The sequence below is a fragment of the Papio anubis genome, chromosome 19, assembly GCF_008728515.1.
Source record: "Papio anubis isolate 15944 chromosome 19, Panubis1.0, whole genome shotgun sequence".
Classification (NCBI taxonomy): Eukaryota; Metazoa; Chordata; class Mammalia; order Primates; family Cercopithecidae; genus Papio; species Papio anubis.
Genome location: NC_044994.1, coordinates 28,451,981 through 28,466,056, shown reverse-complemented (window position 1 = coordinate 28,466,056; position 14,076 = coordinate 28,451,981). Strand labels below are relative to the sequence as shown.

The window sequence follows — 14,076 nt, the reverse complement described above, 5'->3', positions numbered from 1 at the left end:
AAAAAAGCCTACATGAGAAATTGTTCAAAGTCACAAAGGAGTGACTCCATGTATGAGCTAGGGAAAAATCACAGCTTCCCTGTAGGAAAATGCAAATGTCACATTGCAAGAAATGTGTCATTTCCATCCCTCAGAAGTTACTTTTCCGGTATGGGCTTTGGTCAGATACATCAAAATGTGGTGACAGTTGGGCACAGTGCCCTGGTGACCAAGTCTTCTGAGACGTAGGCATGCAAAGGCACCTCTGTTCTGTGGAAAGAAGGATGTCTTGCAGTAGCCTGGGTGGAGTGCTCATCGTTCAGATAAGCATGGGGAGCCTTCTGGTCGCCAGTAAAGGGACACTACTGGAAAGGAAAATATGAAGGCAAGGCTTTGGTGGCGGCAATGGAAATATAGGGTCTCCTCACATTTTTGGAGGAGCTGTCTGCAGCTAGGGCCTTACCTTCCTGACATTTCATAGGACAGGCAGAAAAGCTGGAAAACAGCAACAGGTGGTTGACGGGGCTCTCCCCGGGTCACGAGTGGGTGTTCTGAGACTTAAACATTCGGGAATTGCCTCTGGCACCTTTCTGATTCAGGTCAGAACACTGCAAAATAAACGGCTGTGGCCAGGCGTGGTGGCTCACTCCTGTAATCCCAGCACTTTGTGAGGCTGAGGTGGGTGGATCACAAGGTCAGGAAATCAAGACCATCCTGGCTAACACAGTGAAACCCCATCTCTACTAAAAATACAAAAAAATTAGCCAGGCATGGTGGCGGGCACCTGTAGTCCCAGCTACTCAGGAGGCTGAGGCAGGAGAATGGCGTGAACCTGGGAGGTGGAGCTTGTAGTGAGCCGAGATGACACCACTGCACTCCAGCCTGGGTGACAGAGCGAGACTCCGTCTCAAAAATAAATAAATAAATAAATAAATAAATAAATAAATAAAATAAACGGCTGCAAGCTTCTTGGTAAATATTCACTAACGTAGAGGATGTGGATGAAGTTCCCTGTATCAACACCATCTTTCATTGCCAGCAAGTACAAATCACACCCCTCACCACCAGGACCTGTGTTTAACCTGCCCATGCACAAGGATTCCCTCAACAGCCTGCAGGCCGCTGGTGGGAGGGGCCTCACTGTTGCTCACCAGAAAAGGCTTTCTCAGCTGTGCTGAGTTTTCTTTCCCAACTCCCTCTATGTGGCTGGGACTTATAACCTCAACCCCACATCTTTCTCTCTGTTGCCTACCCTGTGCAGTCTAGGAAGACACTCATTTTGCCAGCTTCCCCTGCAACTACAGGGGGTCATGTAATCCAGTTCTAATACATGTGAGGTCTAAAGAATGGGTGAGTTCTGACCACAGAGGGCAGAGCCGGCCCCCTCGCCTGGGCTTGGAGGTAAACTCTCGTACTGATGATCACGCGATAGAAACACACAAATATGCTCCTAGGTAAGGGTCAGGAGAATGGGGATAAACATGAAGATGGTTGTAACATTAGCTCTCTAGAGGTGTGTTTGTGTGTTGAGGATGACTTATTTTTTGGTAAAGTTAAAATGATGTACACTTTAAACATGAACAAAAAATATATTGTCGGTTGTGGACCCACTATTCAGAATTTGGTAATTACATGTGGTTCAACATATGGGCATCCATATTATACCTGGAAAATAAACTAGAGGAAGCTCTCCCACCCTTATCTCTGCACCTTCCTCCTGTCTAGGTATTAGACCAAAGTGAAGAGACACACAAGGGTGAGAATCCAGGCCTGCACTCATCTCTTTAGACACACAGACAGCTGCGTTTGGATGCAACATGGCACAACAGCTTTGATATAAATGTTTATATTATTAAGAATAGAGGCCAGGCACAGTGGCTCACTCCTGTAATCCCACCACTTTGGGAGGCCGAAGCAGGCAGATCATGAGGTCAGGAGATCGAGACCATCCTGGCTAACATGGCGAAACCCCATCTCTACTAAAAATACAAAAAATTTAGCCGGGCGTAAACTAGCCGGGCATGCTGGTGGGCGCCTGTAGTCCCAGCTACTCTGGAGGCTGAGGCAGGAGAATCGCATGAACCCGGGAGGCGGAGCTTGCAGTGAGCTGAGATCGCGCCACTGTACTCCAGCCTGGGTGACAGAGCAAGACTCCGTCTAAAAAAAAAAAAAAAAAAAGTCAGCAATAAAGCATATCTACTGACAACTTCGAGGATCTACTACAAGCCCAGGAAAAGACTAAAGGTGAACAAAAAGAGCCAACTCCACAGCCCCACAAACACTGCGGCACACATACCATGGGTCAGCCAAGTGAGAGGCTCAGGAACTCTCACACACATTTGCCATTTATCAAAATGAACAAAAACAACACTGACTTGAAAAGACAACCTTATTATTATTATTTTATTTTTAATGAGCCCTACGTTCTCTCTCTTGCTTTTCACTGCGTGGCTCTACAGAAGAGGGGAAAGAGGGAAGGACTGAGAGCTCTGATTGGCTGAAAAATGCCACCGACCATAAGGAAGCATTCTCAGGGCAAAACAAAACAGCTGAGATGACTGTGTCAGTTTGCTTGTCTCACTCAACTTCAAACACGGACATCTGATATCAAATCACACTTTTCATGTATGATTTTCATTCTTCCTTTACCCAAGAAGAAAAGAAAGGAAGGTTTGGCAGCTTTATTTTCTCCTATGAGCGCTGAACATGCAGTCTGTGGGGTCACAGGCATAGATATAGAGGGGATGGCAGAACCCGGACCAGCCTGATATGCCTCAGTGCCTGGGCACAGCTGCTGCCTGGCGCACTATGGGTATTGCCTTTATTAGGTAAAAAGCTTGACTTTGAGTCTCAATTTTTTTCAACTGGAAAATGTAGATAATATTGAGCTATATAAAATTCTTTTGTAGGCCAAAACTGTTGATAGCAGCAGTTTCATACAGTTCAACCTAATCATTCCTTCCCTGCCTATGAACAGGTGTTTTTTGTTTTTGTTTTTGTTTTTTTACAGGATCAAATGAAATTATTTACATGAAGGTGCACAAAAAAAACCTATGACTATAAAAACACCATTAACTTTATAAACTGGAACAGGAATTAGCGCTTCAAACTCTATATTCGCATCGCTTTATAAATGAAATCAGAATCGCTCTTTAAAAGGCAAATCCCGGACCCACTCAAAACTATCGAATCAGAAACAGGAAGACAAGGTGAGAAATATGCACTTTGACAAGAGCCCCAGGTGATAACTCAAATTGGGAGAAAATTTTTTTTTCCAAGAAATAAATTGCCCCCTTTGGTTTGGGGTGGCTTTCTGCTGAGATGCAGGCTTTACCCAAGCCCATTTAGTATGTCTCCTTCCTCGACAAATAAGAGACATTATAAAGAACCCAGTGAGTGGTACAGTTTTCCTAATAAGCTGGCAAAATAACTCCAGGTGAAAGTCAGTAAAAATTAGCACAGTCACTAATTACTAGGAACTGATAAAACCTGATGCAGATGTTTTTTCCCATAGGGTGTAAAGCTCTCAGTAGTTAAGTCCTGAAGGGGAACCCAGATCCCCCCTGCAGCTGGGGCAGCTGCTGCATGCCCAGTCATGACTTACCCCTTAAGATGTAGTTCTGATAGTTCTGATCAGCCTCAGCTCCCACCTTGATCAGACATGTCAGACCTTCAGCCACTACAAATTCATGTACCAAATCCTTGTCATCCTGGCAGGAAAGAAAAAAAAAAAAATACTTCAAATACTGTCCCTGTCCACGTTCCATCCCAGCTGTGTACAAGCCTTTAAAGCCAGAATGGCCCCTACAGATTGCTCTACTCTATTCAAACGAAGCATCTCAACTCTTGCCAAAAGAATTTTGGCCTCATTGTCCCCTCATTGTCCTTTGCCAAAGACCAGTTATTGCCTTCCGGGCAATCTAATAAAGATAAGGCAAATGAATCTCCTCACTGCCAGAAATATGGTGTCTTGTTTTTCATTCTTCAAGAAACACCAGGCTGTACTCTTCCATGGGTCCCAAGGGTCTGGCCATGCGAAGCTTGCTGGTTTTTAACTACAGGAAACATTTGATTGCAGCAAAGACTATCAGGTGAGGAACTCAAAGCCACTCCTGTGTTCCAAAGACAGTCCTTGGGACAGCAGTTACAGAAAAGGCTCTTGCAAGGGCTGAGAACCATGGAAAGCAGTTTATCCAACCTCCAGTAGTTGTACTGCCTGCAGGACAAGCATGGAAGCAGGGTGCAGGATTGGCCATTAACCTGCAGCAACCTTGCCATCCCTCGAAAGGACCACCTTGGCCGGCTTGCAGACCTGATCACAGAAGGCAGGACATGAAACAAACTTCATGGGTCATCTCATCCAGTGGTTCTCAGACAGAAGTCTCCAGACCTATCAGCCAACAGAGACTGGCACCTGGGAACTTGTTAGGCCCCACTCCTGCCCTCCTGATTAGGAATCTCTACAGGGAGGCCCTGTTCCTCAAGCTCAGAAGCAGGTGATTCTGAAGAGCTCAGACGGTTCTTATATTAGAATCATCTGGAGAGCTTTAAGAAGGACTAGAAAGCAGGACCTTACCCAGATGGATTTAATCCAAATTTCTGGGGTGGGGCCCAGGCTCTGCTATTAAATTCCCTAGGAAATCCTCAAGGGTTGCCTATTCAAGAACCACTGATTTAATGCTAGCTTTTCTTTACAGATAAAGACACTAAGACTCAGGAGAGGCAAAAAGAAAAAAAAAAAAAAAATGTGGGCAAGATCACTTAACTCCATTCAGCCAGACCCAAGCCCAGTCATTTTTTCGTAGTACCAAGCTCTCTGAGAGAGATTTTTCCACCATTGTTTTCCTCAATTGAGACTGGGAGATTTCCTCAATTGGACAGTGCCTTGTCTCAAAGGCATCTAGGATAAAGCTGAAACATTCATCTTAAATGATCACAACAGAGCAAAAATAAAAAACCTCAGTGATGTAAATGGTAGAAAGCTTAATGGAATAATGAAAGGTTATTATTATAGGAAAAGTCAGCAACCATGGCTTATCTCCAAAAGAGAAAATGTAGATGAACTGGCATAATTCTCCTGTTCCTACATGAAATCAGCCCCTTATTTTGATTTTTATGGCATTTTTCAATTATATGGATGGGGGACCAGGTAAACGTGGGCAGGCTCAGCAAAGGTTCCCTTTGAACCAGGAAAGAGCTCTTCAGGGTCAGAGCTGACTCGGGGGGAAGGGTGGGTGAGTGATGCCTGCGCCCTGAACGTAATGAAAGACAGCTGTGTTAACTCAGACTTCAAGATAATCATGGCTTTGGAAGAAAGAAAATGGGACAATATCATGAGTTTTTGGAAAATTACTTTACGCTCATATGTATAAAGGAAATAAAAAATAATTCTCTCTCCATCCATATCCTTTTCCACCAGCATATGTGAAAAGTGAACATTTAGATGAGCTCATGTCTAGTCAGAAAGTTTTTCCAAGCACGTAACAAATGTTTATTACTTTAACTAAAACTAGATTCACACATGACTTCATGGTGAAAAAGTGAGAACAAGCTCTCAAGAAACCACTCAAGCTAATCACTAATATTAATATACCAGAGAATTGACTGTCTGGCAAAGGCACTTGGAAAAAACACTGGACAGGCGAGACAGTGTTTATAAAAATCATTCAGAACTGAAATGTATGCACATATGTAGATAAGGCACTCAGGAAAGAGAAATTTATTGATAATTAACTTGGAAAAAATCTTCCAAATTGGCAATGTGCTAGATTTTACACATATATCCTAAAATATATGAGCATTAAGAAATGACTTTCAAAACACCGGTGTCAGAATAGAGTGAAATCAAAATGTTAACACTGATAGGTGCTTACTGCTGCATTTCAGAATTTTCTGTAATGTCATATATTAAACTGTGATCATTTTTTAAATGCCTATTGGTCAAGGAATATTCAACCCAAAGAGATGACCAATGCCTCTGTTTTTCAGACACTTACAATCTAGTTTGGAAAAGAACATCCACACCTAGAAAACACAAGAGATGATGGAGACGCCGACCCACGGGTATGGAAGGTGGTGATCCATGCCCAGACAGCACCGCTGCCTGTGTAATCCAGTTAATCCCCCCATGTGTCACTGCCCTGTGGTCGAGTGCTGTTTTATGCACCCGTGTGTGGTCTTCCAAACAGACTATAAACTTCTAGTAACAAGCACCTTCTTCCTTGCCTACACGCTGCCAACGAGGCTGTTCAAAAATATTTGTTTAATGACGGTCCTGGGAATTCAGAGAACAAACACTACAGAGTAAACTTGGTTGAAAAGATCTACAAGAGTCTAAGCATGTTTATTTTTTAATGTTTTCAATTGAGAGAACTATAAACATATACAAAAGACAACAGAATAATCTCGTGAACTCCAGGTGCCAATCAACGCACACCAACCCTGTTTCATTGATCATCCTACCCCTTCCCCTGCCACATTAATCTGAAGTGAGTCCCATACATCACATCATTTAATCCATAAACATTCCAATATGTATCTCTAAACTACAGGAACTCTTCTTAAAAATATGTACTCACAATAAAAAATTAACACTTTTCATTATGAAATGTCTGGTCAGTGGCCACATATCCAACTGTCTCATAAATACTGTTCTTTTCTTTTCTTTTCTTTTGAGATGGAGTCTCACTCTGTGGCCCAGGCTGGAGTGCAGTGGCGTGGTCTCTGTTCACAGGAGCTCCGCCTCCCTGGTTCATGCCATTCTCCTGCCTCAGCCTCCCGAGTAGCTGGGACTACAGGCACTTGCCATCATGCCTGGCTAATTTCTTTTTGCATAAATACTGTTTTTCACAGTTTTATTAGGATCCAAGTAAGACTCATACACGGCAGTTAGTTGATATGACTCTTGAACATCTTTTAATTCAATGAGTTTTTTTCTTTCCCACTGGAATTTGTGCGTTGAAGAAACCGGATCATTTGTCCTGTAGAGTAGCCCACAGTTCGGATTTTGTTGGTTACACCCCTGTGGTATAGTTTAACGTGTGCCTCTATCTTGGATCATTTACAAATAGTTTATTGCATATACAGGCATGCAGATCCAGAGGTGATTTTTTTGGCTTGACCACATCATCCATGGTAGTTTGTATTTCCATTGGGAGGCACGTAATACCTGGCTGAATCTCATGCTCATCATGTCAGCAGCTCTTGGGGCTCACCACATAGATCCATTAAATCATTCATTAGGGGCTGAAGGATGGTAATATTCTCATTCTGTTACTCCCTCTTGCTTATTAGATAGAATATTTCTACAAAAAAGACTTCCCCTCAACTATTCGATCATCCTAAAATCCGTAAGTGACAAGGCAAAATAAATGTGAGATACTAAAACTTAATTCATCTGCAAAATAGTAAGTTAGTTCACTAGCATCTTTCACCTGTTTTTTTTTTTGTCAATCCATTGTTATTTTGTAGTGTCATTATGAACTCATTAATACAAACTTAGTGTGTTTTGATCCAGTGCAATTATCACCCTTATTGATGCTCACTGTCCCTTCAACTTGCTTCTGAGTTCTTTCGGAAATAATCCTAGACTATTCGATAGCTTTCTTGCTTTCTGTATAAGATGTTCCAAGTTCATTAGTTTATTTTATTACATTTCCTACTCCAGACTTGGAATCAGCCACTTCTCCAAGGTGTTCTGGTTCCTTTTGGTGTTTCAGACCACAATCTCATTGCTAGTGGTGCTTTTGGCTAATGAATTATTGCTTCTAGCTTTTTTTTTTTTAATTATTATTTGCTTAAGATAATATACATGGGTTCATTCTGATATTTCCAATTAAATTCAGGAACACAGAGTTGTTAAACTTAAGAATCCTGATTTTTAAGAATGTGTAGAATGACAATTAGAATCTCACACACACACCACTCTCAGAATAGTAATACCAACACCACCATCACCAATAGGATTATTGTAAACAGTTTTGTTGCGGTTGGGGATTTTTTGGTGGTTCTTTTTGTTCTTAGGGTATATCTAACTAACACTGAACAAATTACAGTGTTTTTAAGTCATTTGGAATAGCTATTAGCTGTGCGGCTCTGCCACCAGCTCTCTATCAGGTGTGAGAGAAGTCAAAGCTGAAGAATGGAGACAAGAGGCAGGCTGATAGAGGCTGATAGACTAAATGAGGAAGGTGGAGGAGTGCTGTGAGCATGGCCCTCTGGTGGCATAGAAACAGTCTAGCCCAACTGCAGTTTGAGATCTGAGCCCAAGAAGAGGGCATAATGGAGGGTGAAGTTTTGCTGTGTTCAGCTACGTATCAGGAAGACACACGTGGATACTCTGAAGTGGAGTTCTGGGAAATTAATTAGTTAGCACAGAAATTAGAGACAGGAAAGAGTGAAGACAGGGACATCTTCTAGAAGACAATTCAAGTTACCCAGGCCATTCATTTATAGTTTAAGCGGTACCAGATACTATGCTAGGCACAAAAGGCGTGGCGATGAACCCCAGTGAGCTCACAGACTACCAGACTCAAGACAAGTGCTCTGAAGTATCTTAAGTTCTATACAGTTTGAGTATCCCTTATCCAAAATGTCTGGGACCAGCAGTGTTTCAGAGAACATTTACATGTACATAATGACATATCTTGAGGATGGAACCCAAGTCTGAACATGAGATTCATTTAGGTTTCATACAGGTTTACATACAGCATGAAGGTAATTTTGTACAATAGTTTAAATAATTTTGTGCTTGAAACAAAGTTTGTGTGAATACCGAACCATGAGAAAGCAAAGGTGTCACTATCTTAGCCACCCACATGGGTGATCTGTGCTAGTTTGGCATCACCACCATTCCTGACTCTGAATTTATATGCTACCAATATGCAATCATTTTCTTACACTTATTCACACTTAAGAGGGAAAAAGATGACATGCCACTTATACAACGAAAAAACATAACATGTTCCGGATAACTAAGTAGTACAGTGGCATCACCAGAATGCCTGTCTCATCTGCTACAGTATCCCCCTACAATGTTGTGTTTTGATTAAAAGGCTACTATACACTATATTTTATTTTGGGGGGTGAGAATAAACATCAAAAGTAGTTGAGGGACAAGAAGTGGGTCTTCTAGGGATGAGGAGGCATTCTTCTGGATGGGCTTTTAAAACTGTTTTCTCCACAATCATCTGCCTCATTAACAAGAGTTTTTGTCTTAGAAATATTTGCCTTTATAACCTAACATGATTTCTTCAAAACGTGTTCTGTTTTGAATGCACACTGATCTACACTTCAGTAAGCCCATCACATATTTTTGCCATGTCATCTCTAGGCACTTATTCTACAGTGTTATCTTCATCGTCATTTACACAAGATCACCTTGATTCAGAAACATTTTAGCTATTTCAATTCACCATTGGTTCACGAATGAACAACTGGGGCCTCTTCATCAATGTTAAAAACTTCAATATCCACTTCTTCCAGCTCACTGATGGACTCTGAAGATAAACATGCAAACAATTTTTGTATTTATAAAGAGGTCAGACATCACTTTCTTCTCACTTGACATACAGAATCCTTCAAAGTCACCACTTGTTCACCATCATCACTAAACACAGTCACAGGTTAGAGGTTGTACCAGGCATGCACAGCTGTGTCTTTAGTCACTATGTTTCCAGTGTTGGCAGCAGTATATCCTTCATGCTAAACATCCTTCATGCTAAACTGCTTTTGAAAACTTCACTGCTGCTAGCATGCTGTTCAAAAAAAGTGTTTTTAACATTTATTCCTCATTGATCTAAGAATATCCTTTATTAATGGATCTAAGAATTGATTCCTCATTGATCTAAGAATATCCTAAATTAATGAAATTACATTTGAGGGAAAGTACATGGCCCAATCATTATTTTTTTGAGCCCTTCAGCTGGAAGATGAACAGAACAGTCAAGGAAAACAAAAGTTTGCCATCATCATCTAGTCCAGCTTCCCTGAAGTGAGCACAAGCCCCCAGTACAAAATGTTTATGAAACTAATCAGAAAAGATGATATGGTGATCCATGGCTTTTTGTTAGCATAATAATGAAATGGTAAGAAATGCATTCCTTTGAAACAGTGAGGATGCATTTGCTTAGCACAGCAAAATTTCATTTATGTGTGCCTGCGACATTAGCACAGCCCAGCACGGTTATTCTGTCCTTGGCACCTGTAATTCCCATAGGAGCTATCTCCTCAGCTCTAGGCAGTGTCTTTCAGGGGCTGTAACCACAAACAGTAATGTTTTTCATTCACATTATAGACGTGTTCTGGCATCAAATTTTCATCAGCAGTGACCCTGGCGAACTTGTCAATGAATTTCTCCACTGTTTTGTGGTCAGCAGAGCTTTATCACCACGAATCTTTAAAAATTGAATGTTGTGTCTTTTCTTAAATTTCTTCAATCACCCTGTTGAAAATATGCAGCTCCCTTCCGTTTTCAGTTTATGATAGATCTTTGCTTGTTATGTGATCAGCATACCATTAAGTGGCATGTGTTCATTGCATCAATGATGGATCCACTCTACACACAATTGAGATCTTCACTTTTAGCTTCATGCAACGTTCTCCTATTTTTCAGTAACTTCTGCTCATTGCTTTCCGCACAGAACTTCAACATTTTATCCTTCTGTTTCTTCAGGTCATCTATGGTGATCATTCTAACACCATACCCTTCTGTAAGACAGTTCACACTTATACCACTGCCCAGTTTCTCCAACAGCTTCACTCTGTGCTATAGATAAACAGATATGACTTCTCGTTTTTATCACTGTTACCCAAGGAGGTATCTGCATGCCTTTTGGACATTTTCAACAATATCTTTATACCACAGAGCACAGAATAAGCAAACACACACAATGAGTAATGTATATACGTCTTGGACCATGTGGGCATTGTGGGGAACCTCCCATTGGTGTGTCCAGCCTTCACACATGCCATTTTATTGCCCTTTGTGGGCATGCTTGCATGGAGGAATCTGGGCATGGGTGGAAAATATATATCACAGCTGAAAGCTCGCGGGAAGGTCTTTTTCCTTTGGGAATGCTGAATAAATCGTGTGTTGTGAGCCTGCACTTTGACTGTGGCCATCACATGAGATCAAGTGTGGAATCTTCTGCTTGTGGCATCATGTCAGGACTCAAAAGTTTTCAAATTTTGGAGCATTTCTAATGGATTTTCAAATTAGGGATCTCAACCTGTACAACAGGTAAGCACAGAATACTTTTAATGGTATTTGGTGGAACCCTAACTAGGGTGAGTGATCATTCTGAGAGGGCATCCCTGAGAGGGCATCCCTAGCAGGAAGATACCAGAAGGAAAACTGAGAAACATATAGAGTGGGTGTGGGGTAGCAAAACATTCTGGGATAGAAGTTGTAGGTCCAGGCCAGGCGTGGTAGATCACACCTATAATCGCAACACTTTGGGAGTCCTAGGTGGGTGAATCACCTGAAGTCAGGAGTTTGAGACTAGCCTGGCCAATATGGTGAAACTCCATCTCTACTAAAAATATACACATTAGCCAAGCGTGGTGGTAGATGCCTGTAATCCCAATTACTCAGGAGGCTGGGGCAGGAGAATCACTTGAACCTGGGAAGTGGAGGTTGCAATAAGCCAAGATCACACCATTTTACTCCAGCCTGGGTGACAGAGCAAGACTCCATCTCAATCAATCAGTCAATAAGTTGTAGGTCCAGGGCGAAGGTGTAGAACAGAAAGGGCATGCCTTACTTTTGGAGTACAACTTCAGCAGGAATTCAGGTTGTAGCCAAGGACAGAGAGGTGGGCAGCAGAGGCCAGATCAAGATGGACTTCCACGTTATGCTGAGAAATTCAGATGTAACCCAGAAGGCAGCATGGAACCAAGAAGACAGTAACTCCCTCTGTTGGGAAGCTAAGAATGGACTGAGTTAGGGAGGACCAAACACACACAGCACCATTAATAGATGCTGCAATTTTCCAGGAGTGAACCAAGGCAGACCTCTAAACCCCGAGGCATTTCTGAGGTATGCGGCGTGGTGAAGCAAGGGTGCACCAGGTTCAAACCCATGGCTGTTGGAAGAAAACAAAGAGGACTTGTCTCCAGAAATGTCAACACACAGAAGGGACTCTGTGGTATGACTGAACACAGTGAAGTAAGAATGTGACAAGAATGTGTGGATGGGACAGATATGGGGCCTGTCCTTTTGCCTATTCCCTCTCAAACAGGTAGAAATCCACTCTGGCTCTCACTGACAACTATCACTGACAAAGATAATCTTTTAAGGATGTAGATGAGATGGGAACTGAAAAGAAGTAGAATGTAAACTAGAATCCAAAATCCTAACAGAAGGAGAACAATGAACCTAGACAGACGCAAGCTCAATGCAAAGGCCATCTTCTCCATGAATCCATCTCCTGAGACGCAAACTCAATGCAAAGGCCATCTTCTCCGCGAATCCATCTCCTGACCCTGCCCTCACACGGCTGATCATCTTGGATATTGTCTGCACATCTGTCCTAGTCCTCTTCATTATGCTGGTGACTTTCTCAGAGGAGGAATGAAGGGAAGGCTTAGGAGGCAAGGATACTATGGAATCTAAGACAGATTTGCACAGGTACACAAGGGGGCATAGCCACAATAGCATGGTCTATAACAGCAGAACACTGGACATTAACCAAACCATCTGTTAATAGAAGAATGAACAAAACAACTTATGTTTTATTCATCCAATGCAATCCTCAATCAGAGCTACATCAGCTATGCCTACACCTATCCCATTCTCAGTAAGCAGAAGTAGGATATATGCAACATGATCACATATGTATACAGTTCATACAAAAGAATATCACATATTGTTGGTTAACATTTACCATTAGGAAACACGCATGTGGGGGTAGGGTGGAAAGAGGTTGGTTAGGATGAGGGAGCAGAACACAGGTCTTCAGTTATACCTCGAATAGGCTTTGCACACGTATGTTTACTGCAGCACTATTCACAATAGCAAAGACTTGGAACCAACCCAAATGCCCATCAATGATAGACTGGATAAAGAAAATGTGGCACATATACACCATGGAATACTATGCAGCCATAAAAAAGAATGTCATGTCCTTTGCAAGGACATGGATGAAGCTGGAAACCATCATTCTCAGCAAACACAGGACGAAAAAACCAAACACCACATGTTCTCACTCGTAAGTGAGAGCTGAACAATGAGAATACATGGACACAGGGAGGGGAACATCACATACCAGGGCTTGTCAGTGGGTGGGAGTCTCGGGGAGGGATAGCATTAGGAAAAATACCTAATGTAGATGATGGGTTGATGGGTGCAGCAAACCACCGTGGCACATGTATACCTGTGTAACAAACCTGCACATTCTGTACATGTACCCCAGAACTTAAAGTGTAATAATGAAAAAAAAAAAAACACTAGAAGTAAATATGGAAAAATATGTGATAAAGTTGCCTTTACTTTTAATTATGTTTGAAATATTTGACATGATAAAAATTACCAACTGATATTATGACCTAATTTATATTATAATCTAAAGATAAATATTGTAATCTAAATTTGTCCTTCCTTTTCATAATAAGTACAGGTAGAAGCTTGCCTGTATCTAATTTCACAGCAATGTAAAAGCAGGTAAGTACTTATCTTTTTTCCTACTTACCTGAAATATCTGCTTCAGGGAGAAAAGGGCCCTTCTCAAATCTCGTCCACTGGAGTTGTATAGTTTTTCTGAAATAAAGAATATAACATATAAATTAATTAAACTGACTCAATTGACAGTGAAAACACAGACAGGATATGAATGATAACAAAACTACCCCTGGAAAGGTAATGAAAGCCAATTCATTTCACTCAGGATACAGACCTTATCCCCAACCAGAAGGAGAATGTTGCATATACATACCTGGTGTGTGACAGGTGGCACGAAAGAATGTGTGGATGGGACAGATTTTGGGCCCGCCCTTTTGTCTATTCCCTCTCAAACAGGTAGAAATCTACTCTGGCTATCACTGACAACTATCACCTAGAATTTTCACCCTCATCTTCCATCCTTCTTCTCTCCAGATCTC

At 41.7% G+C, this 14,076-nt stretch overlaps 1 protein-coding gene across 9 annotated transcripts in view; it reads right to left on the bottom strand.

Annotated features, from left to right (window-relative positions):
• The window catches only part of FHOD3 (formin homology 2 domain containing 3), a 486,695-nt gene that overhangs the window by 263,008 nt on the left and 209,611 nt on the right, over positions 1–14,076 (bottom strand). For all 9 annotated transcript variants that reach the window (XM_009192610.3, XM_009192611.3, XM_009192612.3 and 6 more), the window contains 2 exons: positions 13,668–13,735; positions 3,584–3,689 (listed from right to left, as the gene is read on the bottom strand). In XM_009192610.3, the coding sequence (XP_009190874.1) occupies positions 3,584–3,689; positions 13,668–13,735 (174 nt within the window). The remainder of the gene's footprint in view (positions 1–3,583; positions 3,690–13,667; positions 13,736–14,076) is intronic.